The sequence below is a fragment of the Papio anubis genome, chromosome 12, assembly GCF_008728515.1.
Source record: "Papio anubis isolate 15944 chromosome 12, Panubis1.0, whole genome shotgun sequence".
In the NCBI taxonomy this organism is placed as follows: domain Eukaryota; kingdom Metazoa; phylum Chordata; class Mammalia; order Primates; family Cercopithecidae; genus Papio; species Papio anubis.
In genome coordinates, this window is record NC_044987.1 from 93,950,517 (window position 1) to 93,978,368 (window position 27,852).

General features: G+C 44.1%; 1 protein-coding gene across 5 annotated transcripts in view; it reads left to right on the top strand.

Annotated features, from left to right (window-relative positions):
- The first annotated feature begins 1,347 nt into the window (after positions 1 to 1,347).
- Positions 1,348 to 27,852, top strand: part of EHF (ETS homologous factor) — a 43,449-nt gene continuing 16,944 nt past the window's right edge. The window contains exons 1-3 of one of the 5 annotated variants that reach the window (XM_021925921.2): positions 1,348 to 2,697; positions 23,529 to 23,628; positions 27,281 to 27,526. In XM_021925921.2, the coding sequence (XP_021781613.1) occupies positions 23,532 to 23,628; positions 27,281 to 27,526 (343 nt within the window). In that variant the 5' untranslated portion in view covers positions 1,348 to 2,697; positions 23,529 to 23,531. The other 4 variants (XM_009186318.4, XM_003910047.5, XM_009186319.4 and 1 more) reach the window with 4 other exon arrangements.

Genomic DNA, 27,852 nt, shown 5'->3' on the forward strand with positions numbered 1-27,852 from the left:
TGTAGTAGAAGGCCTTGAGACATCCATCCCATCCCATCATATCTATCTATCTATCTATCTATCTATCTATCTATCTATCTATCTATCTATCTATCTATCTATCTATCTATCTATCCATCCCTGTTGCCAGTGCTGTCTTGTTGAAGTTCGCAGTAGGGTGAAAGACCTCAAACTCCAGAGGACTTTTCCCTATGGATGCAATATACCTGCAATTCTAGCTTTTTGTTTTTTTAGGTTGGGGGAGAGGAGTATTGTTTTCATTTTTGTTTTTCTTCTGGAAGTTTCAACTAAGACCCAAGTGAAAAGAAGAATCAATACTTAATAAGTACCCACTAAGTAGCAGGCACACTTTTAGGTACTTTATTTACAAAAAAAACCCTCCACAAATAAAGTGGCTTGTGAGTATGAGGTGACATCTTTCCCTCCCCTCCCACCATTACCACCCCAATATGACTCTTCTCAGGAGTCCTCCAATCTAATGGACTAAATACAAGTGGATAAAGAAATGGAGAGTTAACCAGAATTCTTCAGCTAGAAATTAAAGGGCCTATAATTAAAGGTGACTGGGACTGGGTCAGAGAGCCACATCACTTTTAGGGTTGCATTTGAAGTTCACTACCTCTTGACCACACAACCCTACCCCTTCTACTCCCACCCTGCTGTCTCAGGTTAATCTCAGGCAATGGGGTAAAGAAGGCCAAGTTTGTTTCCCTGGAGTCCCTCGGGCTCTAGCACTAATGCTTCCCTTTTCTCACGTGTGCCCCCCACCCACCCCCCTTCACCATCACCACACACAAATGCCCTGCAGTGGGTGGAATGTAGTTACTTCAGGTTGTGCCTGATTTGTCTCTCAAGCAAAACTCCAGCAGGCCATTCCCTTAGGGCCCTGCTCTCAGATCTGGAACTGATAGACTAATTGGGGCTAATGTGATAATGGGCAATAATGACATTTGTTGTTTTTATCAGTGTGTGTGTGGGGCGGGGTTTACATTTGCATTTTTACAGGGCCCTTGGCAAGTTCACAGGGTTGAACTGTAGGAAAGGGTGGGAATGTCTGGGGCAGGTTAGGGAGGCAGAGGGGCTTGTTAGAACTCCCCTAAACTGCACTGCCCAAAGCCTCAAAACCTTCTTCAAGACCTGCCCAGCTTCCAAGACCTTCCCAAGTCCACCCTTGTCCTCCCACTGAGTCTTTTACACTTTCAGAAACCTCCGAATTCATGTTGAAACTAGAAAAATAAGTAAGAAAAGACTAATACTACTGCTCACTCACTGTTCCCCCTTAATATAATAACCAGTTTTTATTCTATTTGGTCAGCCTTTGCCCATAAGCAGAACTTTTTTCTTTTTTCTTTTTTTTTTTTAACCCAAGGGATTTCTTGGTTTTGATCACAAAATCTTTATCTCGTTGCCAAATCTCAACTTCCCTTCCCTCTCCCACAAAGGGGAGCCCCGTTGAGTCAAAGAAATCTGCTTAGACACTTTGCTCATGCCAGGCCAGTGTCCTGGAAGGTTCGATAGAGAAAGTTAATGGTTGGGGGGTGTATTTCTCTTTGCTAGGAGCAGTCACTCACCCATATGAAAGAAGGTACATTTGTGACCCAGTGAAGCAGGTACAGGTAACTCCCCAAATGTCCCTTGGCCCAAGGGAATAGAGGTTGCATGGGTATTTAAATCTGTAGATCCTCCCTAATATTCCACCTTCTTCTTGTCCAAACTCTGCTTTTTTATTTCCAGTTTCAGCATTTTGGTCTTCTCATCTCTAACTCCTACAGGGAGTGTCAATAAACTTTTTAAAAAGATCATGTAAGTGTCAAGAGGAAGTGAAGAACCTAGATAATCCACCAACCGGATAATCAGCTCTTGCATATTTGAGAGTTGACTGCTTGACCTGAACATCTCCTCAGAAGGGACCCTCCCTCCCAGGATCTTCCCTTTCAAACCTCTCAAGGCTCTTACCTGGGGCCAGGGGAGATAGGCTTTTCAAAGTCCATTGAATTGCCAAGAGTCTCTGTCAAGAAGGCAGTCATGGTGCCTGGAGAGGGAACTTGCTGGGAGCCCCTTCAGAGCCTGGTACTTATACAGCTAGGGCAAAGATCTTGATGCCAAAGCAGGGTGGACTAAATACAGACTAATAAATGAGACAGGTGCTTAAGAGGGCCCCCCTATACCATCATCTCCTCCAGATTTGAACTTCTACTCACTTTGCTTTTACATTCCCCTTTCCTGATGGTGTCTTTGGTGAACAGGGTGCTTTTCACCTGAAACAGCCTCTGAGCTGAAAAGAACAGTCACCACCAAATCAATTCCTCATCCATTAACAGGTTGTCTCTCTGTTCTTGAGACACAGGCATTACCTGGTTAGACCTGTTTTGTTTGAACACTAACGTGTGAGTTGGCCAAATGCAAATGAGCCAATGTTTGTAATCCTTTATTTTATTTTTTTAAAGGGCTAGGTAGCCAATCAGAAGAGGGGGAAGTGACTTAGGGAATTCCCGGTTGGTAGCTTATTGCTTAACATCCTACAAAATGATTTAAAATTATTGTCATATGCATTTATCTTCACTCTGATGAGGGCTCAGACTTGATAACGCCCGTGGTGCCCCATCCCTGTAGGAGCTGGTGAGATTGCAGCCTGCTGCCTCCCCTCCATCAGCCACAGCTATTGGATTTCCCACCCAGAATCTTTAGGTAAATGAGGTAAGTCCTGATTTTTAAAACTTCTTTTGAGTCTGGAATCCAAACACCTGAGTGGAAAGAGAAGCCTGCTTTAAACCGGACAGATGAAACTAGAAGAGACTCTTGGAGACGGCTGGCAGGAAGTGAAGCTCACCTTACCTGGGCTTACCTCACTGGGTCAAATCAGAATTTTATTTTGGAGGGCAGGCTGGCTACTTTGGATATTATCTGTGAATTTCCTGCATTGTTTGGACTTCTAATCTCTGTGAATTTAAAAGCCCCCTTGCTTCCCTATGCCTATGTGGCAAAACCATTCCCCTGGGTTGAATTCTTCTGAAACAAATAGGCAGCTAGAGATAGGTGGCTCTGATATAGCTCAGTGAAGAACTGGTTGGCTAAGTAGCTGTTAGGACTCAGAGTACACCATCTCGCTTTCTAGAGATATCTTCTGCTGGTAATTTTTCTGACTCATGAGCTATAGGGAAAGGCCAATTTGTTTTTAATATGTTCCAGGACTGGAAAATGGCTTGAAATAGGCAAGAATATACACAATCACACTGGAAAAAGTGGCCAGGCAGCCACGGCAGGCAGGGGTATTGGGAGAGCTGAATATCTAAAAAAAACAAAAATCCAGAAAAAACAAAAATCAATTTTGGCAAAGGGCTTCACTGTATAACAAGGGGACAAACTAACCCTTTGTTTACTCCATTTTGGGAGACTATGATCAGACAGGCAGTTGTGACTCAGCAGTAACAAATGCCTTCTAAGCCAGGGATTCTTTTGATTTTGCATGGACAAATTGTGGAGAAGTGTTAGCCCCAGTGTGGACTGATCTGGGAACAGTGGGAAATTAACTTCTTATTGGTAAATATCAGACTGAGGTGAGAAAGCGACATTTTCACCATCCGTCTTTGCTGATTTACCATGCTCCCAGGATAGTGGGAGCGTGTGTTTTTAAGATGGAGAGTGTATGATTCTGAGTCCAAGTTCACAGGGGCCTCTGCTGGTTATCTGCACTCACCTTGGTAACAGCGAGACAGTGAGTGAATGGATTCCAATAACTTACTGATGGAAGGTCTAATTCAGGAGTTGGTTCTGCAGCCATGGAGGTGAAGATGTGTTCAGATAGTCTTTCAATGTGTAAAAGCGCAATTAGAGATTCTGTGTGGCTGTGTGTTAATTCCACTGGGGTCAAGGGAAAAATTTCTTTCTAACAGAAGAGAAGAAGATACGTTATTAGGAAGAGTTTCATGGCTAGGAGATACTATCAGAAAAGGCTCTTAAGAGATTTTAAGAATGACTTTAATAGCTGCATTTGGAGTTTGCAGAGGATCCACTTTTCTTCTTTTTGTGACCTAAAATTCCGGGACGATGAAATAACTCACCAATTCCATCTTCTTGTAATACGGAGTCACGTAGACAACACTATTTTCACACCAATGGCTAATGGTATTTAAAAACCATGATGGAATGCGAATTGAGAGTCATTTGGAGGTCTGTAGTTGAACTTGAAAAAATAATAAATGTAATGGAGACAATACTTCACTATGTTTCCAAAATATTTTAGAGAGGCATTTTAAATGAAAGTCACTTTGAGGGAATAGCTGCGCTGTAAGTTCTCTTACATAACCGTGCAAGACGGTGGCCTTCATCAAGACCTTTCAAGGTAGTGTGGGTAGGGTGATGTGTTTGATTCAGGCCTCATTTGTTATGGAAAGGCTCAAAATCAATTGTATTTGTTCTTTTTCTTTGGTTAAAAAGCACCTATTTGTTAAATTCAAACAATCCTTTTTGGGCTTTTTTTTGAGACGGAGTATCTCTCTGTCGCCCAGCCTGGAGTGCAGTGGCGTGATCTCAGCTCAATGCAACCTCCATGTCCCAGGTTCAAGTGATTCTCCCAACTCAGTCTCCCGAGCAGCTGGGATTACATGTGCTCACCACTATGTCCGGCTAAGTTTTGTATTTTTAGTAGAGACGGGGTTTCACCATGTTAGCCAGGCTGGTTTTGAACTCCTGACCTCAGGTGATCCGCCCTTCTCAGCCTCCCAAAGTGCTGGGATTATAGGCTTGAGCCACCGTGCCTAGCCGTATTGTTTTCATTTTTAATCTATTATGTGATCTCCCAATGGAAGTGTCTTTGACCTTTGTGGACATCAGGAAAGCCTTATTACATTCCCACTTGCGATTCCATGTTTATGGGTACCCTAAATGCTCCCATTAATTGACCAACTTTACCCTGATCTTCTTTCAATATCTTTCTGACTCCTTTAAGGTATGAGACAAAATGGAAACTGAGAGGTTAAAAGGTTTACTAGGTTGAATTCAATTAGCGAATTGGAAACTGTAAGGAACTCCTATTGGGTCTCAGGTCAGAACGTGAGTGCTTTTGGCCAAAGTTCACTTCTAAGGAAGTAGAATTTCACTTTCTGCAATCTTGCGATGTTTTATTTCCTCCATATCTTTCCCATGCCCTCGCCCCACCCAATCTCCACAAATTTGGGGATTTGAGCACTGGGTTGTGATTATTCAACCATCTTGCTTTTCTGAAAGCCCAGGGCAAGACCCTGCTTCATGTCACAGTATCAAGCACAGACACAGAAGTTTATATAATTGAGAAGTTACTGTCTTTTCTCCCTTCCTCCAGATGGAGTCATCTCTATGCCCTTTCATACAGATGTGATTTACAAAGACCTCTGGGTTAGGGGTCGGGTGGCGAGCAAGAATCTCGTGGCAGAATCTGCTAACACACTTGAGAAGCAATGTCGTGGTTTTAAGGAACTCAATCTAAAGCTTGAACCTGATTTTCAGGGATACCGTGTTGCTGCCGTTTCAGCCCATTTCTCTTGTTAAGAACGCTGTCTGGTAGAGTTGACGTGACACTCATTTCTGTTGTGGGTGGGGCCCTGGTTGGGAGGCATCGGCTCCACTGTAGCCTGGGTGTCTAGAGACCACATTCTCACCCTGCCTTTGTTACTGGGAAACCGAACGCGGCGCTGTGGCTTTCAGCTTGGGTAAGCCGGGTCTGTGGCAGGGATCGCCATCTGAAGACAGATGCAGGAGGGCAGCCACACCTTGCCCAGGTTCTCTTAAATCTCTTGCTGTATAACTGAAAGGAGGGCATAGATAATTAACTTTATTTGACACTTTTCAGATCTAATTTTTAGGAATGTGATTTTAAAATAATAGATTTGTTCTAATGAGCAAACAATTGTGATGTTATTAAAAACGTGTTTACTTAAATTGAACAGGTTTCAAAGGGCCAAGCTACTAAGCTGTGCAGGAAACAAACAGTACAGTGAGGAGAATGGCTCCTCACCACAGCTATTCTTAGGGTGGGACATAGTTTCAAGCTAAACAGCATTGATGTCCGGAAGCCAGGATGTGCTGAAGTAGAAATTTCCAGGGATCCCTCAGAGTTATTTGCTACAATGTTTATTATACTTCAGAGGGGGGTGGAAATATTTATTTAAGAATCTTCCCTGAAGAATTTTGAACTCCAGCTTTGGAGTGATGGGAGCACAGTGCAGGGAAGGTGGGATGTGAGGCGGTACCCAGGCAGTAGTCTAGGGAACTGGTCTTCTAGCACTGGCAGAGCGATGTGGCCCAGAGCACACGTTCTCCTTTGCCAAGCTTTAGTTTCCACCTCTGGACAAAAGGGTTTGAGCCTAATCATCTTTAAGATCCATTTTAACCCTCAGATTCTTTGGCTGTGGTGATTGGGAGTGGTGGGAGTGCCTGGGGGTCGGCAGGATAAGCACGAATCTGTGAGAACTGAGAACAGGTGGGAGAAGCCTTCTAAGGATAAGGCAGCAAAGGTTAGCAAGAACCCTTAAATGGATTCTTTAGGGCCTTCAGAATTTTGGCTAAGGGCTATACCTAGTGGAGGTACTAAGATCTGACACCTGGAGCCTTTATTAGGGATGTTAGAATCCACTCCCATGACAACATCCCAGCTGTGTCAATTTGCCTCGTGTGTCTCAAGCTGGTGGGAATGTAGAAGTGGACGAAACAGACTGTTTTGTGATGGCAGGGAACCATGTAAGCACAGGGGCAGGTGCTCTACTGGTGTCTTCCATAAAACGCCAAAGCAACCTGCCAGAAAATGGACATTTAGGCACTCATGGTGTCTACTGAGTTTGTATGGTACTGATGAGCTTGCTTGACTGATTATCCATGGCTTATTGAGTAGATCGAATGTATGTGGACTCACTTCTCCTAGAGGAAGACCCTGTGGCTGACCCAAACATTGAGCACCCTAACCTGGAGACCCTGATGTACCCAGAAAGCCTCAACCTTGTATCTGGAGAAACCAGAACTTGCAACAGGACCAAGCAGGGTGGCCCATTTAAAGAGGCTCCTGGGGTTTTAATTGACCTTGTTTTAAAAGAGACACCCTGTAAAATACTCCTATGAAAACTTATTTCACAAGCACCTAACCACATTCTGTCTTCGGTTTGTTTTACAGGGCTGGGCCCCTTGTTCTGGTCAATTGGTCCACATTATCTCTCCTCCTCCTATCTTGCCGCACACCCTGGCCCTTGGAGCCTTCCTCACTTCTTTACTCAGAAACATCTTAGTTGTTATTAGGGGTACTTGCCTACTTATTTAAAATATGGCCAGTATAAGTGCATACAAGATGTGCTTTCTGATTAAAACAAAGCCAAAAATAAAAAGAAACCAAAATACCTATTATAATAGTTGGATTTTTAGACTAATAGACCACTTCATTAACCCTGCCATTTTACCATAACAACTTATTTTTACTTTTGTATGACCCTGTCTCAATGTCCTTTTTCTTTGATGTTGTTGTAATTATGAACATAAAATTTCATAGCTGCTTCTCCACCCCACTTTCTATCACAGAAGCACAATAAATAATCTTGGGGGGTGGGCTCTTATTGGCCCAATTGTGGCTTCAAAAAATTTCGGTTGCCTGTCCAGCCCTTTCTCAGCCTGATACAACGTCCCCCAAAAGTCTGTTGAGCTTTTCCTGGAATAAGAAGAGGATCTTCTACTTTTTGAATAGAGTAATGGAGATTGGAAAATATGGTCATCTTGTGGAGGTTATTCCAGGCTTCTTCTTAGGAACCTTAAAAAAAAATCTCCTCAGTATGGCCGATGATATATTCTGGACAATAAGGTGAGCAGAGTCTGAAAGATGAGAGCAATTTTCAATCTTGTCATGACGCTGACTAATGATAAAACTTGCTTTGTCTTTGCAGTGTACTCTAGATTTGACTCTAAATTCAGCCTCTGTCTCGATCATGCCCACTTAGAAAATAAGAGTGCAACTAGCTCACCTTTTAGTCATCTTAATTCCAGTAGGCAGAAGGCCATGGGTCAAGGAATGTTGATGGAGTAAAATTTGACTGCATGTGTATCTGAAGGGGTAGAAGGCTAAGAGATTTTATGGCTTGGAAGCTGCTGAGATGTGGTGTGAAGAACACTGGACTTAGAGTCCAGATATCTGAGCTCAAGTTGGACTCTACCACTGGATAGTTGAATGACTTTGAGTGAGTTATATAAGCTGTAGCATCTAAATTTTCTCATCTGGCAAATGGAGTTAATAACGTCTACTGCACTGGGCTGTTGTAAGGATTAAATTAACAAAGAATGTGAAAGCACCCGAACAAAACCTTGTGAGTAAAAATTAGTAATTTGTGGAATGGACATTAAGGGACATCTTCAATTTGGGTGTTTTCAGTGAGTTTCTGTTGGGTCAGAGTGAATGTGTATTAAATTCCGGGATTTTGGTTGTGTGTGTGTATGTGTGTGTGTGTGTGTGTGTGTGTAGAGATCAACGTTGGTTCTTCACTGTGACCTTGGGAAAGAAATGCAATAGGGTTTTTACTGGGAAGGTGGGTAGCAGGGAGATGGATGAACCATATTAAGAGGGGACCTCCAAATTGAACCTTGTTTTGAGTCAGCTGCAAACCATCACCAAGGAGGTCCTGGGAGACCTGGGGTGATTGGGTACACAGCACGTTCCTGTCCTTGTGTCCTGATGCCTGGCACATAGGGACCTGCAGAAAATACTGATTCTCCTCCAGGCAGTTCACATGACTAGCTTTTAGGAGTGAGTATACTATTGCCCACCTCTAAAATTCTTGATCAAGCCTCCAGATGTCTACTGACCACTGATGCTGAGGTCATGAATCTTGGGCATTCTAGAGGCTTTGGGGAAAAAAATTACTTCTTTTGCCCAGGCACTCTGGGGTCTACCTCTTGGTAAATTATTCAAATGAGGTTTCTGGTCATGCAAATGTGGTTTCTGGTCATGCAAATGTGGTTTCTAGAGTCCATTTGAATTGAACAAGTAGTTCTTGTTATTAGTAAAACAGCAAGGATCCCTAACCTGGGGTCCAAGGGTAAATTCAGGTTCTGTGAACTTGGATGTAAAAAAAAATCGTCTTTATTTTCAATACTCTCTAACTAGAATTTAATATTTTCTTTCAATATGAATGTAGGCAAAACTCCATGGTAGTATTAACTGCAACTGTGATTGTCACCAAGAGAAATCACATTTTCATGTCTTATTACACCTATTACATATATCACAAAATGTGGGTATTTGATATCAAGTTAGATTTGCACTAGGTAGATACTCTTATTTAATGTATTAATGAAGAAGCACATATATTGTTATCAGGTTGGTGCAAAATTAATTGTGGTTCTTGCCATTAAAAGTAATTACAAAAATAGCCAGTCTGACCAACATGGCGAAACTCCATCTCTACTAAAAATATGGGTGTGGTGGTGGCACACACCTGTAATCCCAGCTACTTGGGAGGCTGAGGCAGGAGAATCGTTTGGACCCAGGAGGCAGAGGCTGCAGTGAGCTGAGATCACACCACTGCACTCCAGCCTGGGCAACAGAGTGAGACTCTGTCTCAAAAAAATTTAAAAACCCTGAAATTACTTTTGCACCAGCATGTGATATCATGCATTTATTTTAAAAAGTATTTTGACGTTGTCTTTTAAAACAAAGTTCTTTTTAATCGTATAATATTTTACTTTGTCATGTAAAAATATTATTTTGAGAAGAGGCCTGTAGGCCTCACTAGATGACAAAACAGATCCATCGTACAGTTGAAAGGTTAAGAACACCTCATTTACAGCATTCTCTCACACACGACTAACGAAATGACTTCTGAACAGCACCAGTTGATAGATGGTCTCTGCCAAAAGGGGAATATGATCTTCCCATATGTTCCTGCCTATGGGTAGCCTTGGAGTTGTGAAGAGACTTTGGCATAATGAAGATGATAATAAGAATGATAATGGTAATTTGTTGAGTGCCTGCTGTAAGCCAGGTGGTTACAGGCCTGTTCAATGTCATGTTTAGTTTAATCCTCCCAACGACCTCAGGAGGTAGTCCATGGAACAAAGACAGAAGAGACCCCTGCCCACCCACGGTAATGAAACATGGGTACGGGTGAAGGCCAATGTGGTTACTGACCCCTTGGAGAAGGTTGATGTCACGAGTGTGCAACTCGTGCAGTTCCACAGGACTCCATGCTTAGAAAGTTTCCGTGTTTGGTTTAAGGCTCTGCTGTTGCCATCTTGAAATTCTTCATAAGTTTTGAACAAAGGGCCCTGCATGTTCCTTTTACACTGAGCTCTGCAAATGATGTAGCTGGTCCTGCCTCTGGTTGTGGTGAAATGGAATGTATGACAACTCCCGGGGCTGGGAGTCTGGGAAGCTGCTGCAGAGAGCCCCCTCCTCATTTTCATCAGGCTCAGCCACGCAACCTCTGGTAGGAAGCTACGGCCTGTTGAGGAGAGAGGATGTCATTTTTGAGTTAGTGAGTTTTACGGTTTTGTTTGAGCTCCAAAGGTTTCCTCCAAACAACTGGAAGGATAGCTGAATAATTGCCTGGAAGGGATTTAATTCCTTGAAAAACCTTTCTGGTAGGGAGTTGCTGGCAATTTCATGATTTCATTTTCCAGAGGGCTTGCTGCATAAACCAGTGAGCCAGGAGAAGCAGAATAAAGTCTGATCTGGAAGGAAATATGAGACCTGGTATGCCATGAGTCTAGTGTTCTCATAGGAAGGATCTAAAAACAAACTTGGCTTTCTTGCCTGCTGCTATTGAATGATTATCGCTATAAAAGGAAAACTCTACTTCTTCTAAAGAAGAGGTCGTCTAACTTGTGAGAAAATTCAGATGTTATTTGCTTCTTGAGCTGCAAGGATGCTAATGAAATAAGTCTCATGAAGTTCTGGTGGTGTTTTAGGGCTAGGTTTTTAGAGACTGTTCCATTGTTCAAAACAGGGTCATGGACATAGTGATGGTGGAAGAAGTGAAGACTTTTCCTCAATTTCTTTGTCTCTGGGATGGAATTCAGGCTTCCCCAATAACATTTTCATGGTCTTTCTCTGGTCAGTCAGTGATGTTCATAACACAAGCAAGCCTGTCATCAGGACAAATCTGTGATGGCTAAGACATCAGGTGCTCTTCCAAGAGAGCCATAATTCACCCTTCATTTTTCAAGTTTTTTTTTTTCTTCCTGTTATTGCTGCTCTTTTATCATGGCTAATAAGTCTGAGGTGGCTTCAGGCAGCCAATCCTAACCCCTGAGTCAATCTGGGGCCTCCAATGGGAAGCCAGACTGAAGTTCTGATAGATGGGTTTGAGTGGCTGTGAAGTGGTGTTTCTATAGCATCCAGACTGGTTTGCACAGAAAGGGAGCTTCTGTATTAGGGCACAAGGATGATCAATATGTCTCCTATTTATATTTGGGGGAAAAAGTTGTGGGAACCGTGCTTAAAGGATCTCAATTTTGAAATTGAAAGTATGAGGTCCTAACAGACATCCTCCTTCTCTTAGAAACACAAGGATCCATTTTCAAGTAATTTCAAAAGAATTATGTTGCTTTCCCCACCCCTTCCCAAGTACACTTATTATAATATATCCAGTCCATTTGCTAGCTTTATATCTTTAGAAAAGTTGCTTAACCTCTCTCTGTAAAATGGTGCTAATATTAGTACTAACATTCAGGGTTATTGTGAGGATTAAATGAGGTAATTCATGTAATGCCTAGTTCTATTTCTAGCACATTTTAAACCCTCAACAAATATGAACTATTATCACTGTCATAGTTTTTGTTGTTGTTTTGCAATTATGTGGTTTTCAAGATTCTGAGCTGGGGGCTGTTGCTCTTTCCTTGACTTGAACATCTTGGTCTTTTCCTATGAGGAAACTTGACTCTTGAAATGGTCCAATCCATTGTCCTAGTCCATCCTGACCCCTCCCTGGCTCCAATCCCCACCCCTTACCGTCCTCCACCCTTCCCACATTCCTGCACAGTTGGTCTTATTTATTTTTCAGTCAACTAAAGGTGTTGTTAAATCTTTTATTTTTCTGCTGCCCGATTTGGTTCTATGCACTCCACTCCCTACGCTGCTCATGACAAGAATGCCTGGGAACACTCAGCCAGTCATATCCCTCCCCCGTAGGAACACCCAGTTCTTAATGCTCCTGGAGAGGCAACATTTCTGAGGCCATTCCCCACTGCCATAAGCCCCCCTCCCCCATGAAGCCAGTGGTCTGGTAGTAATGAACCCCCCACGGCCCTCAGAAAACTGGGGCAAGGTATTTGTCTGCGGAAATGTTGCATGTTGCCTTGATTGTGCTTTCTTCTACAAAGCTTAAAAAGGATATTATATTATTTTATTTTATTTTATTTTTTGAGATGGAGTCTCACTTGGTTGCCCAGGCTGGGAATGAGTGGCACAATCTTGGCTCACTGCAACTTCCACCTCCTGGGTTCAAGTGATTCTCCTGCCTCAGTCTCCCAAGTAGCTGTGACTACAGGCACATGCCACCATGCATGGCTAATTTGTATATTTTTAGTAGAGACGGGGTTTCGTCATATTGACTAGATTGGTCTCGAACTCCTGACCTCAAGTGATATGCCCGCCTCGACCTCCCAAAGTGCTGGGATTACAGACATGAGCCACTGCGCCTGGCCAAAAAGAGATATTCAAAAACTCCCTCTGACTGTGTGTGCTGAAGGCTGAGTGCTGATGCCATTGCTTAATTAATGTTGTTCATGATCTCCATTTAGGCGATTTGTTTAACTCCTTGTGGCCCTTTTGGACTTAGCTTATCATGTGACATTGACAAATTAATGAGAAGTGAGCATGTGATGATGCTTGGATTAGGACAGAAATCACATCTAGCACATCTCAGGCCCTTTCTACCTGGGACCTGAGACCTCAAATCTCTTGGCAGGAGAGGAGTGGGTCTACACAGCCCGCTTCTGAGGTAGGTGTGGCTAGCCTCATTTATGCGATGGGAAAACTGTGGACTGGGAACTAAGGGTTTTCAAATTATGCTCTTTGCCCAGGGCTGGATGTAGGATGTCTGGGGGAGAAGCTAGACTGAGATCTGGGTACACTGAGCCTCCACTTTAGGAGGTAACCTAGAGACTACACCTACTCCCTAAACTGTATTGACTTTTGGAAGTCAACCATTTGGAAGAGTGTGGTTTTGGTTTCGATCGTATCCCAGCAGTCTTTTCTCTGCCCTTGTTAATCTGATTTGTGATCTGAACCTGGGCTGGCTGGAGGCTGGCCATGTCACTCTGCAGACCTTGGACACCCCTGAGTGCCCTCACAGAACCAGCCAATGGAAAAGTACAGTGTCTTCTGGCTTCTCAGCCTTGCCAGCTCCCTCTGGCCTATTTGATACCCTCTTTTATATTAAGGGAGTGGAAATGTAGCATCCAAACTGAAAATGCAGGTTTTTCTTTGGTTTTTTATAGGAAAAACAAATTGGCATGAACACTCAGTCAAACCAGCTCAGGCTGTTTGGGCAGATGCCTTTCTTTGCCTTTTTCTGTTTATTTTCCTACAAATCAATGCTTAACTGCGTTGTTATCGGAGCAGAGCAACAGGTGCAAAAAAATAACTCTGCTGCCAACTCAAATGAAACGGTAGGGCTTATACCCTCTGGGAGGTATTCAGAAGATAACAGAAGCCCCTGCCAGCAACTGAATTAACAGCTCTGTTTACGGTGGGTTTTATGTTAACAACCTGCTTCTGACCCTCCTACACATAAACACACCATTGTCTTGGAGAGAGGCATTCAGCCATCCGGACAACCCACTGCTTTATTCTGCCCTGAGTGGAGATTGGTTTTGGCTCAGGCTGCTTTGTGAAACCCAGAAGCATTATCCTGTCTGCCAACTCCACGTCCTAGTCAGAGTTTTCTGTGAAGGCAAGGGCATGGGGTTGCCGGAGAGAAGAGGATTGGTCCTGCTTTTAAGACTAGTTGAAATACTTTTCAAGGTTGGTCATTCTCAAATGCCAGAGAGGGTTGCCTGGCTCTCTCCACTCTTGCCCCATTCCATTCACAACAGGAGGTGGGGAATGAGCTCAGATGATTTTGGAAGGAGCCACTATTGTTTGGGAAGCCGTGTCCTTGTGGATAGTCCATCAGGGTAGGGCAGCGTCTATGTTTTATTTACTATTGTGTCCCCAGCAGCTAGCAAAGTGCCTGGAATCTAGTAGACACTTGGTAAATATATATGAATTGCAGAGGGTCTGAGACAATATTGTAATGGCTGGATAAGCATTTCTAGGTGATAGTTTCCTTCTGCTAAAGGCTGAGAGACTGTCTTGGGTATGAGGGGTTAAGTCCAGGGTAATTAAGTAATCTTTTGAAGGACTGAGATGGGGGTGGGATGGGGTAAGGGGTGGCTTGGCCAGCCTTGAGGCCCTCCTGATGGAAGTAACCATCAGAGAGATCCTCTGCAAGCGCTATATTCTGGGACCAGATTTGTCTGTTCGGCCTTCAGAGACTCATACTTTTAAGTATCCAATCATTGCTGAATTTGACCATTTGGTATTAATAGAACTAAGCAATTACCTGCTTTAATTCAAGTTGGCAAATAATGTAACAGTAGGCTATCTGCAGATGGATTAGAGGTTGAATTCTCTACATTGAATCTTTTTTCTCTGACTTTATAAGGACTTGCTTGCATTTATGGACATTTCTTTCAAGGCTGGTGTCTCCTGGAGTTTGTCATCTTGTGGTGGGAAAGGGAAGGGAGCCAAGTGGGTGAGTCTATAGACCAGAAAATCTCAATGGTGAGAGTGTTCAAGACTTCATTAAGGGAGGTTCTTAGAAATGCAGATTTTAGTTTAGAGGTCTTGGGTTTCAGCAATCAAACATTGTTGACTCTAACAATATGGGGGTACTGAGCATTAGGACCTATTTTATTTCAAGTTGGCAAATAACATAGTGATAGGTTGTCCACAGAGGCCCACAGAAAACAAGCAAAACCAGGAAGATGTAAATGTTTAGAAGAAGAGGAGAGGCAAAGCTTCTTTTGAGGCCTCAAAAGCCTCTGTGACCTTTTACAATCCGAAGCTTGCCCTATTCTTACTTTATCATATCTGAATGGGTTTGATAAAGGCCCTGGGGGTCATCTTAGGCAAGCTTGTCTTTTGATCAACTTGGGTGCCTGCCACTGTCAGTATGTGCCGCCTAGCCTGGGTCTGACACCAAGACTGATAAAGATCAGCATACTATGTATATTTCCAAATGGCTTACAGTCAATAAATTGTACCTATAATGGATCCAGACTTGGCCTCCCAGTGCCACATTATTGGTCATGAAAACCCTTGAAACCCCAGCAATAATACTTCAGATGTTGCCCCTGGGAACGTGAAAAATGTCTGTTTCAAAACACATTATAAGGCTATGAAATTATCTGTGATGTAATCCCAAGAGAATCAAATACATTCCCCAAGCTTGATTCATAATTCAATTCATTTGTAAAAACACAAATGATTGTCTGTATTATATTCAGTTGCCTTTCACATGTACATGATTTTTTTTTTTCTCTTATTTGGGAGTGGTCCTTTGAAACGACAGTCATATTGAAACAGGAAGTCAGTAAGCTGTTGCAACATCCTTAGGGCAAATGCTGTGAATTTACCTGCTGGTAACTTTAAGGACTGAGAATGGTGTCGGTATCACTGTCATCACAAAAGTAATTATTTAAAAGGACTAATTGCTTCTTTGGCTTCAGGAGTAAAGATGCCCACATGGCAGCCAGTTCTGCGGCAGTTTGGTGATGATGTGGTTGGATGAATAAGGGAGCTAGGAAGATGGCTGATGGTGGCCTTGACTCTCAGTCCCCTGGGGCTGGGGACAGGGAACGCAGGTGTGAGCCCTGGTTAAGATCTGCTCTGTGGCCCTGGTGGCTCCCAGTGTTCCTTCACCCTTGCAGCAGGAGCAGACCATGCTCTCTGGCCTGAGGTCTGATTCAGGTAAAGCATAAGTAATTATGGACCAGTCTATTTCCCAAATACAAAATTAAAATAACTTTATTGAGTCATAGGGGGATAATTTACATTATATATGCATGCATGTATATATGCAGGCATATGAATATGTGTATATATATAATATGTATGTAAACTTGATAAAGGTGTAAGGCAGCAGATGGTCCAGGGAGAATGCCATGACCATGTCTAGAATGGGGGTCAAAATGAGAATGAGTCTTCTCTGGCAAAGTACCCTCTTCTCAGCAGAGAGTGGTCAAGTTCCCAGGTTTTATTGCAAGACAGTCTGAGTTTGAATTCTCTTCCCTTGCTAAACTGTGTGACCTTGAACAAGTCACCTAACTCCTTTGTGCCTCAGAGAAGCCATCTGTTAAATGACATAATGCCTCCTAGAGTTGTTGTGAGAATTAATTGAGATAATATGTTTAAACCAGCAGTGCAGAGCTGGCACACTTTAAGTATTCAGTAAGTCCTAATTACTATAATATAGTTATTATTATTATTATTTTTAAAGTGTTCAATCCTGAGTCTAAATAGCCCCATCACTGAGCAAAAGAAAGACCTCCCTGTAACTGAGCAGGCCCAAGCTGGCCTGTGTTGGTCTCTTCTGGGAGGTTTGCTCTGTATATTTAAGAAGGGAGGCCAGTGGAGCAGTCCTTGGGCTTGTTAGGAATCCCAAGGCTGAGCAGAGCCTCCTGGGCCTTGGGATGTGTGGTTCCAGCTCCCTGCCGGTGGCCCAGGGGTTCTTCTTGCGTATCTGTCCCTATCAACCCCAGTCCCAATCCCAAAGCTTATTCTTTTTTTTTCTTTTCTTTTTTTTTTTTTTTTGAGATGGAGTTTCACTCTTTTTGCTCAGGCTGGAGTGCAATGACGCAATCTCAGCTCACCACAACCTCTGCCTGCCGGGTTCCAGCGATTCTCCTGCCTCAGCCTCCCAAGTAGCAAACCGTATTCTTTGCAGTATTTGAGCATTCTCTGTGCTAAGGGACTCGGAGGATAGAGAAACGGTCAGCCGTTCTCTGCCAGGGGCTCGTGTTTTAGACGACATGCTGCTCTTCCTGGTCTTTTTTTTTTTTTTTTTTTTTTTTTTTTTTTGCACCTGCAAACCAGCCATGGTATGTGGGAGTGCATAGCCTTTGACAACACAGAGTTTAGGAGCATATGCCTTACCACTGCTCTTGGCAGCCTTGACAGTGTGTCTGGTGAGAGAAAGGGGGGCAGGAGGGATGGCTTTCATCCTTTGGGTAAGAACTGTGCCCAGTCAGAGGGAAACATCATGGCTTCTGCAAGCAGGGTCCAAGCCCCGCTGTTTATAGCTCAGCCATAATGGTGCGTCTTCACAGCAGCTCTCAGGATAGGGAGTGGGGAGGCATAAGATCTAGTCAGCTGGAACTGGAGAAGACAGTACGGATAAGAGAGCGTTGAAGCCTTGCTTGAAATGAACTTGGCTCTAATTTCCTCCTTAAGTGTTCAATAAAATAGAAACTACAAGTATGATTATGATTATTATTTAAAAACCAGCAAACACTTATCAAATATTTACTATGTGTCATGCTTTTCCAAGCATTTCACAGGTATAATTTCATTGTTGTCTTTCAACAACGCTTTTCATATCATCTCTATTTTATAGATGAGGAAACTCAGGTCCCAAGAAGTTAAATAACTTGTCCAAGCTTGCCCCATTAGGAAATTGGCAAAGCCAAGATTTGAACTGTGGCCATGTAACTCCAGAGCCTGGGGCTCCCAACAATGATCTTGCTTCTGAGGAGTGTACCCCTACCATGAGGATGCCCCCAGTGCCAGCCAACACAGTTTAAACAGAGACTCATGGGCAGAACTTCTAATAAGCATAGAGATTGACTAGACACTTGCTACATATGAGATGCTATGCTGGTGACTTTACAAACAATCTCATTTAATCCTCTTATCAGCTCCACATTCCAAAGTGGAATTTTGTTATGTGGGGAAACTGAGGCGGTAGAGAGGATAGAAATTCTCCAAGGTCAACATAGCCCACCAAGCCATAGTACCAAGATTTCAACCCTGGCCGTTTGAATCATGAGCCCTTATTCGCTTAAGAGTTTCCCTCAAGACATGCGGCACCACTAGGCTGCTTTTCTGCTATGCCCATATTTGCTACTGACCAGCAGCCAAAATGGGAGACTCTTAAACTTTCAGGTTAGACCAAATGCTCTCCCTGCTCCCCTTCATTGGTCAAGGCTGTGCATGGTGGTCAGGGTGGTGCTTTTCTGGAAGCAAGCCCTCGACAAAGCAAGCCAGGAGAAGAAGGCACAGGGGGCTGGGATGTGTCTCTGTGTGTGACTGGTGCAGAAGTAGTCCAAGTCCTTAGCAACTCAGGGCACTGTGGGAGTTTGTGTTTACCTGAAACTGCCCTTAAAAGAAGTGAGAGGCGGAGGCTGGCCTATTTCCTGCCATGTCTCAGGCTGTGGTCATTCAGCACAGAACAGTGCTTTCTTGCTGGAAAAAGAATTTCAGATTGGCCAAACCCCAGTGGCCCATAATGTTAGGGGAGCTGACGGCACGTTGTAGGGGACTTGCTGCCTAAGGTTAAATATGTCCTGGCAAGAAGCCTGGCATGATGTACTCGCCAGTTCTTCAGTCTATCGGGTAGCTCTTCTCTTCAAATAAAGAGTACAGTTCTGCCCTACAACTGTGGGTCTTACACAAAGAGGTGAAGTTTGGGACAAATGTCAACCTCTGGACAATCAGTAGTGACTCAAAATCAAACACAGTTCCCTCCAATTGTTCCTACCTATAAAAAAGGATAGGGGAATATATATGAAAAAAAATCTCGGGATAATCTACATTTCATTTCACTCCTTTTTTTTTTTTTCTTTAGAGACAGAGTCTTGCTCTGTTGCCCAGGCTGGAGTGCAGGGGCATGATCTCGGCTCACTGCAACCTCTGCCTCCTGGGTTCAAGCGATTCTCCTGGCTCAGCCCTCCAAGTAGCTGGGATTACAGGCGTGCACCACCACACCCAGCTAATTTTTGTATTTTTAGTAGAGACAGGGCTTCACCATGTTGGCCAGGCTGGTCTCGAACTCCTGACCTCAAGTGATCCGCCCGCCTCGGCCTCCCAAAGGGCTGGGATTACAGGCGTGAGCCACCGTACCTGGTCACACTCCACTCTTTGAGTTTGAAATAAAAGGTATAGTTTTTCTTTGCATGTGTGCAGTTTTTAATAGCCCAGGTAATAATTTATACTACCTCTCCAGAATATATACCACCTGGGAACAGACAAAGGTGGCTCTGATACCCAGTGTATTCTCTTAAACCTTCATAGATCAGGCAATTACTCTATAGGTACCAGGCACTCTGCTGTGGCCTTTGAGGTGCCTTGTCTCATTTAACCCTCCAGCAAGTCTATGCCTATTCCCCAGGAGAGGAAATGGAAGTCCAGGAAGGCTAAAGGACAGCCCAAGTTTGTCACATCAGTAAGAGCAAAGCCTGAGCTGTTTGCCTCCACAAGCTTTTAACCAGTATTCTCCACTGGGGGTGGTTTTTGCCTCGGGGACATGGTGTGTGTGGAGGGGGTGCTGCTGGCATCTAGAGGGTAGGGGCCAGGGGTGCTGCTAAACATCCTACAATACACGGGCCAGCCCCCACAGAAAGGACTGTCCACATTTCAGTGGTGGAGAGGTTGAGAAACTCTGCTTTTAACCACAACCTAGGGCGACTGAGGATTCCTCCTCTGCCTCCCAATCCGAGGGTCCTGCCTCCAGCAGAAGATGGGGAGAAGCAAGTTCTTTTCCCAGCTTCCTTTTGATTCCCAGGATAGAGTCATTCTCACTTAGGCTCTGAACTGGGGATTCAATCCTGGAAGAAATAAAATGTGTTAGAGGAACACCTTGAGAATTAATGTTTAAAGAGGGGAAAGGAAACTGATTTTGACAGGGAATATGTTTGCCAGGGGCTAGACAAGACACCTTTAGACCCACTATAATTATTTATCTTTCAAAACAGCCTTTAGGCTCAGGAGACACGAATACTCTCCCACAATCCCCTCCAGCTCTCCCATTTCTAAACCAGTGTGAGAAATGGAGGCTCAGAAAGGTTAATGTGCTCAAGGTCACATGGCTGAAAGATGGGACCTAGAGTCTAACCCAGGATTCTCAGATTCCGAAATCTCTACTTCCACACATTTGATGGTATTTTTTTTTAAGAAATAATGAAAGCTATGCTGAAGGTAAAGTAGGGAGCTGAAATAAGAGCATTCAATAATTCCCCTACTTTCTAATTAAAAGGGTTGCTTTGTATACCCCAGAAAGCAATGACTATATACCATAGAAAATCTACATTAGCATATGGGGGTGTGGGTCAGTTGGTTATAACAAGGCTTTTTCACAACTCTCAAGTCACATTTGTTATCCATGATCTCATTCCATCTCAACAGTCCTGTGAGGCCGTTGGGGGCAAGTGTCTTCACTCTACACCTGAAGAACTGTGCCTCAGAGGAGGGTAGGACTTGGCCAAAGGCCTTCAGCTACACTGGCCATGGACCTCATGTGCCCACCCTGAGGACATCTTTCCTTGCAGCTCCCTGCCTGGTCGGAGATTCTGACCTTCTTTGCTTACAAGCCCAGGTGAGCTCAAGTGAACTCTGACTCACTAAGGGTTAAGCCACACAAACTCTTTTATGAGTGGAAACCACTTAATGTGCCCTGTAAAAAAGGGCCCCTCACCATGCTGGCTGCTTTTCCTTGGAAAGGGAGTGCCAGCAGGGAGCAGGGCTGTGCACAGGCCATCTTTTTGTGGGAGGATAGCGATGGGGCAGCTGCCATCCCATAGTCTTAAAGGTATCTCTGCGGGTCGGGAGAAGTTCTGGATGCTTCCAGAAGGTCAGGATGGAAAATGACGTCGGCCCTGAGGAGAGGGGATAGTGGGCATTTGGCCACAGGTGGAGAACTGGCCCATATTGTTCTGCAACATTTATTAAATTCTTTTTTTTTTTCACTACTTGCCGAGCTCTCTATGTGCATGACCTCATTTGATTCTTACAGCCCTTTGAGTTTGGTATTATTCCCATTTATCAGGTACAGAAAGTGAGGAACAGAATGTATTTGGCTAGACAGACTTGGCACTGGCTCAGGGTCACCCACGGGAAGCAGGGGAACTGGAATCTGAGTCTGCATCTCTCCAGCTCCAAAGCCTGCGTGCTCAGCCTCCACACCACCCTGCTTTCTGTTTGTCAGGAAGCATAGTTGGCCCAGGCAGGTGCTGCCACTGAAATGACCACTTTGAAACAACCCCGCAGGTAAATCCTTGTGAAAGAATTTTAGAGAAGCCCTCCCCTGCCTGTCCTCCCTGAGCCTGGAAGGCCAATCGCTCCTTGCAAATGGGCTGGGCTCTGAGCTTCAGCCCTTTCAGGGTTAAACAGTAACCTTTCCACTGCTTGTGGTTGAGCAAATGCTAGCAAGGAACAAGCCCAGCCTTGAGCAAACAAGAGACTGGGCCCTGGGCCCCCCTCCTTCCCCCAGCCACCCGGTCTGGGGACTTAGAGACTTTCTTTCGCCTTGAAGTTCCCAATCTGATTTCTTAGCTTTAGGGCAATTGCTCTACAAAGCTGGATGGGAAAATGCCCAGTTATTGTGAAAAAGAAAAGAAGGTTTGATATGAGTTTGTTTTCTTTCTCTGAGGGTAAGAATCAAAGAGGTTTTCAGAAAGGGAACTTACGAATCAGTATAGTCACCATCTTTAAATTTTCAAGTGGGGAAACTGAGGCCCAGCGTCATTTCTGGTTCAGCCTATCCACAGAGCTAGTGACGCTTCTCATCATAGCACCTGACGTGTATTCGTGCCCTACTTTGTGCCAGGTGCTCGAGGTACAGAAACTCATTTAATCTCCAACCAATGTACAGACGAGGTATGATTAGCTGCATTTTGCGTATGAGAACACTGGGGTTCTGAGAGGTTAGGTAACATGTCTGGGTGAGTACTAACCTAGTAAGTGGGAAGACCTGGAATTGACCCCAGCTCTTCTGGCTTCAAAGCTCCAATACATGGTGCCAGGACATAGAATCCAGCTCTTTTACCTTCCCACCCAGTGGCTCTTTGCTGTTATAATGTCCACCATCCCTACCCTGTCTTTCCTTCTCCACCTTCTACTTAGACTTCAGTCCTAATTATTTACCAAACAACAGTGATGATGATGCTAATAATCATCATACATGTTTGTGTGCAGCCTAGTTCAGCCTTTAATTACCGCTGTCTCCCCAGCACCTAGAATAGTGCCCAGCCTATTACTAGGCTGATAAATACTTGTCGAATAAATGAATACATGAATATATTCGTATGCCTTCTGCAGACCCCCCTTCCCCCCCGACAGGCCCTACACAGAACCAGAGGAGTGGTAGCTAAATTAGGGGACGGAATGCCAAGGGCTGAAAATCCTCTGGAGTGGCAATTTTACTCCTGTGGACATTGATAATACCCTAGGATGCAAAATTTCCCCAAAACAGGCAGAAAATTTTCCATGAATTGCTGCTATAAAGCTGAATTCCTCTCCCTACCCCAACATTTTTATAAAGAGCAAGTGACTTTTACAGCCTCTGGATATTGCCCAATAGTGATCTGGAAACAGGCTGCTCTTCATTTAAATGACTGAACACACAGTTGGGGCTGTGGTCTGAAAGGTGGAGGGTGCCCCGCTTGGGAGTAGGGACATTATAAATACCAGAGAATTGAAGACAGTATTTCTGAAGTGTAAAATGTTTACATTGCTATAAAATAAACCCAAACAGGCCCACAGAAGAAATCTCTTCTCCCAAGTCCTTTACTGAGAAAATGATCCCACAGACTGAGGAAGCCACTTTTACTTAGGTCAGCTTGGAAACCCACTAAATTCTCCAGGTCTCTAACAGGAGAGAAAAAAAATGGTTATAATTGTTACCAGAAAGGAAAATTTTTTTTCTTTATCAGAAATGGGCAGTGTCTGTCAGAGAAACCAACTGATTCCTGATATTATTGCAAAGCCAGATACTTGAAGAGCTCTATTAAAATATGACTGAGGCTGTCTGATGACCAGCCCAGCCTGTGGCAGACACGCACATTGAGAAAACTTGTTACTGGGTGTGCAGGTGCAATTGCCGTCCGAGCTCCCACACAGGTGCTGGGGCTGTGCTGCCACCGGCTTGGATTTTCATTGATTGAAATTGCACTTTAAATACTTTAAATAAAATCTCTTTGGCATTTTCACTTTTGTAAAAAAAAAAAAACCACTTGGATGCCAGCCAGCCTCGCCCTGGGAGCAGGTATTGCATTTTCCTCCCGCTTCATTCCTGATCAGAGATTATTCATTTATGAATGGGTGGCTGTAAAAACTTGCCTCATGCATATGAAAATTGAACCTGGAAATTTTTAATTGCTGTGAGTTTTGCTTTTACAAAAAAGGCTTTGGCAATGGGTGGCAGGCAATGGGTGGAAGGACAAATTCTCTTTGTTTTCTTCCTAAATTTACTCTGTGATCTGCACTTTCAAATGACATTTGTCCAAGAGGCAATGACTGAACAGGCTGTTTGATCCCCTAACAGATCATGATTCTGGAAGGAGGTGGTGTAATGAATCTCAACCCCGGCAACAACCTCCTTCACCAGCCGCCAGCCTGGACAGACAGCTACTCCACGTGCAATGGTAAGGGGGCCCGTGGGTGTTGGTGTCACTGCTGTGCTGTGGGGACTCTTTGCTTTACTTCTTCTCCCAGCCTAATGTTTGAAAAATATAGGCTTTTCAGCAGAAGATGTGGGACAAGAAGGAATGGAGAAAACTCAATTTCGGAGTTCCCTACCGGCCCCCAGGGTTCCAGACAAAAGCTCATTTGAGATATTCTGTTGCCTCCTCCCAAAATTAAAGGTTCCAGATTGACAGCCTGGCAGTGAGGCGGGTAGAAGAGATGCCTAAAGGAAAGACTCCCTGTTGAAGCTTTTAATAGTGTTTTGCTGGGATACCAAGATAGGCTAGGAGAAAAAGGGTGTCTGTGTGCATGTGTATGTGTGTGTGCATAGAGGTTAGGAAGGAGAGGGTTATAGCAGTTTAGTCTTTATTTTTCATCTTCCAGTGGCCTCTCTTTGAAAGGGGAGAGGAGATTTGTAAGGAGAACAGGTGTTCTCCCTAGTGCTTTAATCTAGAACACTTCTATTAGAAGAAGAGGAGACCTGGTGGTGGGGCGTACAGGGGGTTTGGTGATCAAGCCTGTGGCTTCCTGAATGAAGCTGAATCCCTAAATCAAGTTGAATCCCTGAATCAAGTTGTTGCTGAATCAGGAACCCCACACCCCATTGTGAAGCCGTCCAGCTTAGGCATTCAGCTGTGCATCCAACAACAGTGAGTTTAGGAAGCTCTGGGCCTCTTCTTGATCCACACCCACTGCTAATCTCCCTGCCAGAGGCTCTGCTGTTTGAGTTTGCTTTGAAATATGGAGATGGTTTGTTGATGACCAGAGCTTGGGAGGAAGCAGGAGTGGGAGGATAATGGGAGAGTTATTCTGTAGGGAGTGCTGATCCATGTGGAGCTCCACCTCTTTTAATTTGGAATCCTAGTCAAACATGGTTGAAAGGGTGAGCAGGTAAGCTTCCCTTACTCAGTCACCTGCCCCCCCCACAAACTGCTGCACTTTCTGGGCAGTTGCATTTTCTGTTGTGAGCCTCAGATACCCTATGAGGACCCAGAAAGTGGATTCTAAATAAAACTGGAGGTCTTTGGCATTCCCCGGACCCTGGCCCCTCAATGAAGGTAGCATTTCTCCTGCTTGCTCTGAAGAAAGTTGGGGAAATGTGTTCAGCAGGAAGTAGAAATGGGGTGCCACTTTTATTTCTTAAATTCCAGAGATCTCAAAGAAAGCTCAGCCTTGATCAAGACTGAAGAGGAGAAGGAGATCAGTTGAATGGCAGAGAGGATGTGAACTCATAGGAATTTTTATTGTTTCTCCTGAAACTTCAGGAATTTGGTGGGTTCTCTGTCTAATGTGGAATCTCCCCAGTTAATTTCAGACAAAAATCCCTGATTTTCCCAAGTTTGAACAAGATACACTAGCAGGGACTATCTTTTAATCTAGACCATATTAAGTTTGCAGATGAGATTATTCTAGATGTGCTGTTAGGTTATTAAAAGTTGGTGCCTCTTGTTGCCAAAACCGGAGCTGTACTGTCATAGCATCAGAATTATTTTAGAAAAAGAAAGACGAAAGACTTGGGGAGCCACAAAAATATATTTTCCATCCTTAAACAGCTTTATTTGTGAGGCATCAAAAATTGGGGGAAATAGAAAGATCCAGCCCAAGGTCTGTGTATCTGGGACTATTTCCATATAATTAGATTTTTGGATTAGATTGTTCCATTCCTCCCCCAACCCCTGACTATTGGCTTCCTCTTTAGAGCACACGTTGAGGACTGGGGGCTGCTTTTGTTTGGCCATGAGGTACGAGGAGCTAAGTGCATACTGTGAGTGGTGGGTATTGCTAATGGCGGTCACCTTTGTGCACTAGATAAACCTGACCTCCTGCTCTTAGTGCTTCTGAGGTCTGGAAGCCATGGATGGATTCTGAATGAATGAGGAAGAAGAGGGATTGGGTCAGAAACATTTCCCCTTCAGTCTCTCCTCTGAGGGTGTTGTGGGCTGGACCACGGGCGTTCTGGGAGTCAAACCTTTCTAAGGCCTTTAGCTCCTTGTAATTCAATAGACCAGCAACATCAGCATCACGTGGAAGCTTGCTAGGAATGCAGGAACTCAGGCCTCTCCCCGGACCTGTTGAATCAGAATCTGCATTTGAACAATATTCCCTGGTGATTCACGATCATACTAAATTTTGAGAAGAACTGATCTGGTGTGACCTTGAAGAAAAAGTTAGAGACAGTTTTCTTGCACTACATTTTCTTCTACTGGTCCACCCTCGAGTTTGCTGGAATATCCATGTGTCATGTTCAGTTGGATTTCCCTTGCTTCAGCTTGGTGGGATGCAATAGTCTTTGCCTCTTGCCCCTCTCACTCACCTTTCCTGAAAGAGAGCTCCTTGCCGACGTCTATTCTCAAGCGAACTGTAAGCTCTCTCAACCCTGTTCCATGCTCTCAGATGCTGGCTCTGTCTTTTCCATTGCCCCAAAACTTCGGGCGGGCTATGGAATGTTTTTTTTTAAGTGAGCATGAGTCACATATTTAGATGGCTAGCACATATTAGGCTCAGCAATATTTATCCAGGTGAATGAACTGCACTTCTTCATCAGTATCTGAATGCACCATCTTGTAAATGCACCTCCCAGCTCCTCAGATGTCTACCTTATTTCTTCTTCAAAAACATATTCCATTAAATAAATATATGGTGAGCATCTACTATGGCAAGGTCTCTGAGGTCATTTTTATAGGTGATACAAAGAGGAGTAAACCAGTCTGTGACCTCAAGTATACAATTTACAAAGGAGAATAAGACGGCACTTAGAGACTTGTAGAGAAAAGCAGAACATGACAAAGCCATTAGGAGAAATACCAAGCATGTCTCCTGGAGAGTAAGAGGACAGTGAGCCCTTGAGGCAATTTGGGGGGATTGGTGATGAATTTAAGGGGTGGTCAGAGTTTGAAAGATGGGTAGGAATTCAACAGGAGTGAGAGGTAGAACACAAGCTGAACTGAAAGAACAGCACAGAAAAAAGACAAGAGTTAGTGAAGAGCCTCAATGCCTAGCTAGGCAGCTTTATACCTAATTTCAGTGGGTGATGAGAACTACTAAAGGTAACTGAGTAGGGAAGTGACATCATGATAGCTATAATGACTAGGCTGGGGCAGTGGGATATCAGTCCAGTTAGCAGATCAATAATCTGGACCACTTTGAGGAAAAGCAAAGGCATTATATAGAAAAGAACCTTAATTTCAGGCCTTATTTTTGGTTGAAAATGGTCTGAGTTTGGGGTGTGTGTGTGTGTGTGTGTATAAGAGAGAAAAAAGTGACAGAGAGTGAGTGAGAGAAAAGAGGAGCAGAACTATTTGGGTATGAACAATAAGCTAATAAATTGCTGAAATGATAGCAATGCTCTAGCTCTCATGATATTTTACTGTGGGTGAGGGGGGGAATGAGCTCTGAGCACTTCAGCTCTCTTGTTCTCATCCAGTGCCCAGGGGTAGATAGCATGCTAGGGAGGACATGAATATGCATTTCTGCTGCATCCACCATGCTGGCACATACACTGACTGTGGCTGTGTCTCTGAGATATCTGGCAGCCAATAGTGCATCCCTGTGTCAGATACTATGGCCAGGAACAGCCAGGGGTCACTCACGAGACTGCCTCCTGTTTTGCAGTTTCCAGCGGGTTTTTTGGAGGCCAGTGGCATGAAATTCATCCTCAGTACTGGACCAAGTACCAGGTGTGGGAGTGGCTCCAGCACCTCCTGGACACCAACCAGCTGGATGCCAGTTGTATCCCTTTCCAAGAGTTCGACATCAACGGCGAGCACCTCTGCAGCATGAGTTTGCAGGAGTTCACCCGAGCGGCAGGGACGGCGGGGCAGCTTCTCTACAGCAACTTGCAGCATCTTAAGTGGAACGGTGACTCTCTCTTTCTGTGTCTCTCCCTACCCTGCTAGGAGCCAGCCGGAAGAACAGAGATTCTGCAGATGACAGGATTCTTTGTCAGGGACAATAAAGAGTGGTCTCACTTCTAAATTACCATGTCCCAAGACAGGGAAGTGGAAGGAAGATGAGAGGACAGGATTGAAGCCTAGGGTACCTGGTGTGTCTAATCCCTTATAAACGCCAGTGTAATTTAATCCTCTCCTTATGGTGATAATTCTCAGGAAGACAAAAGCTGGCTAGGAATTCATAGAGTATTTACTACCCTTGGAAAATGTCTTCTTCTTTCCTTTGCAAACAGG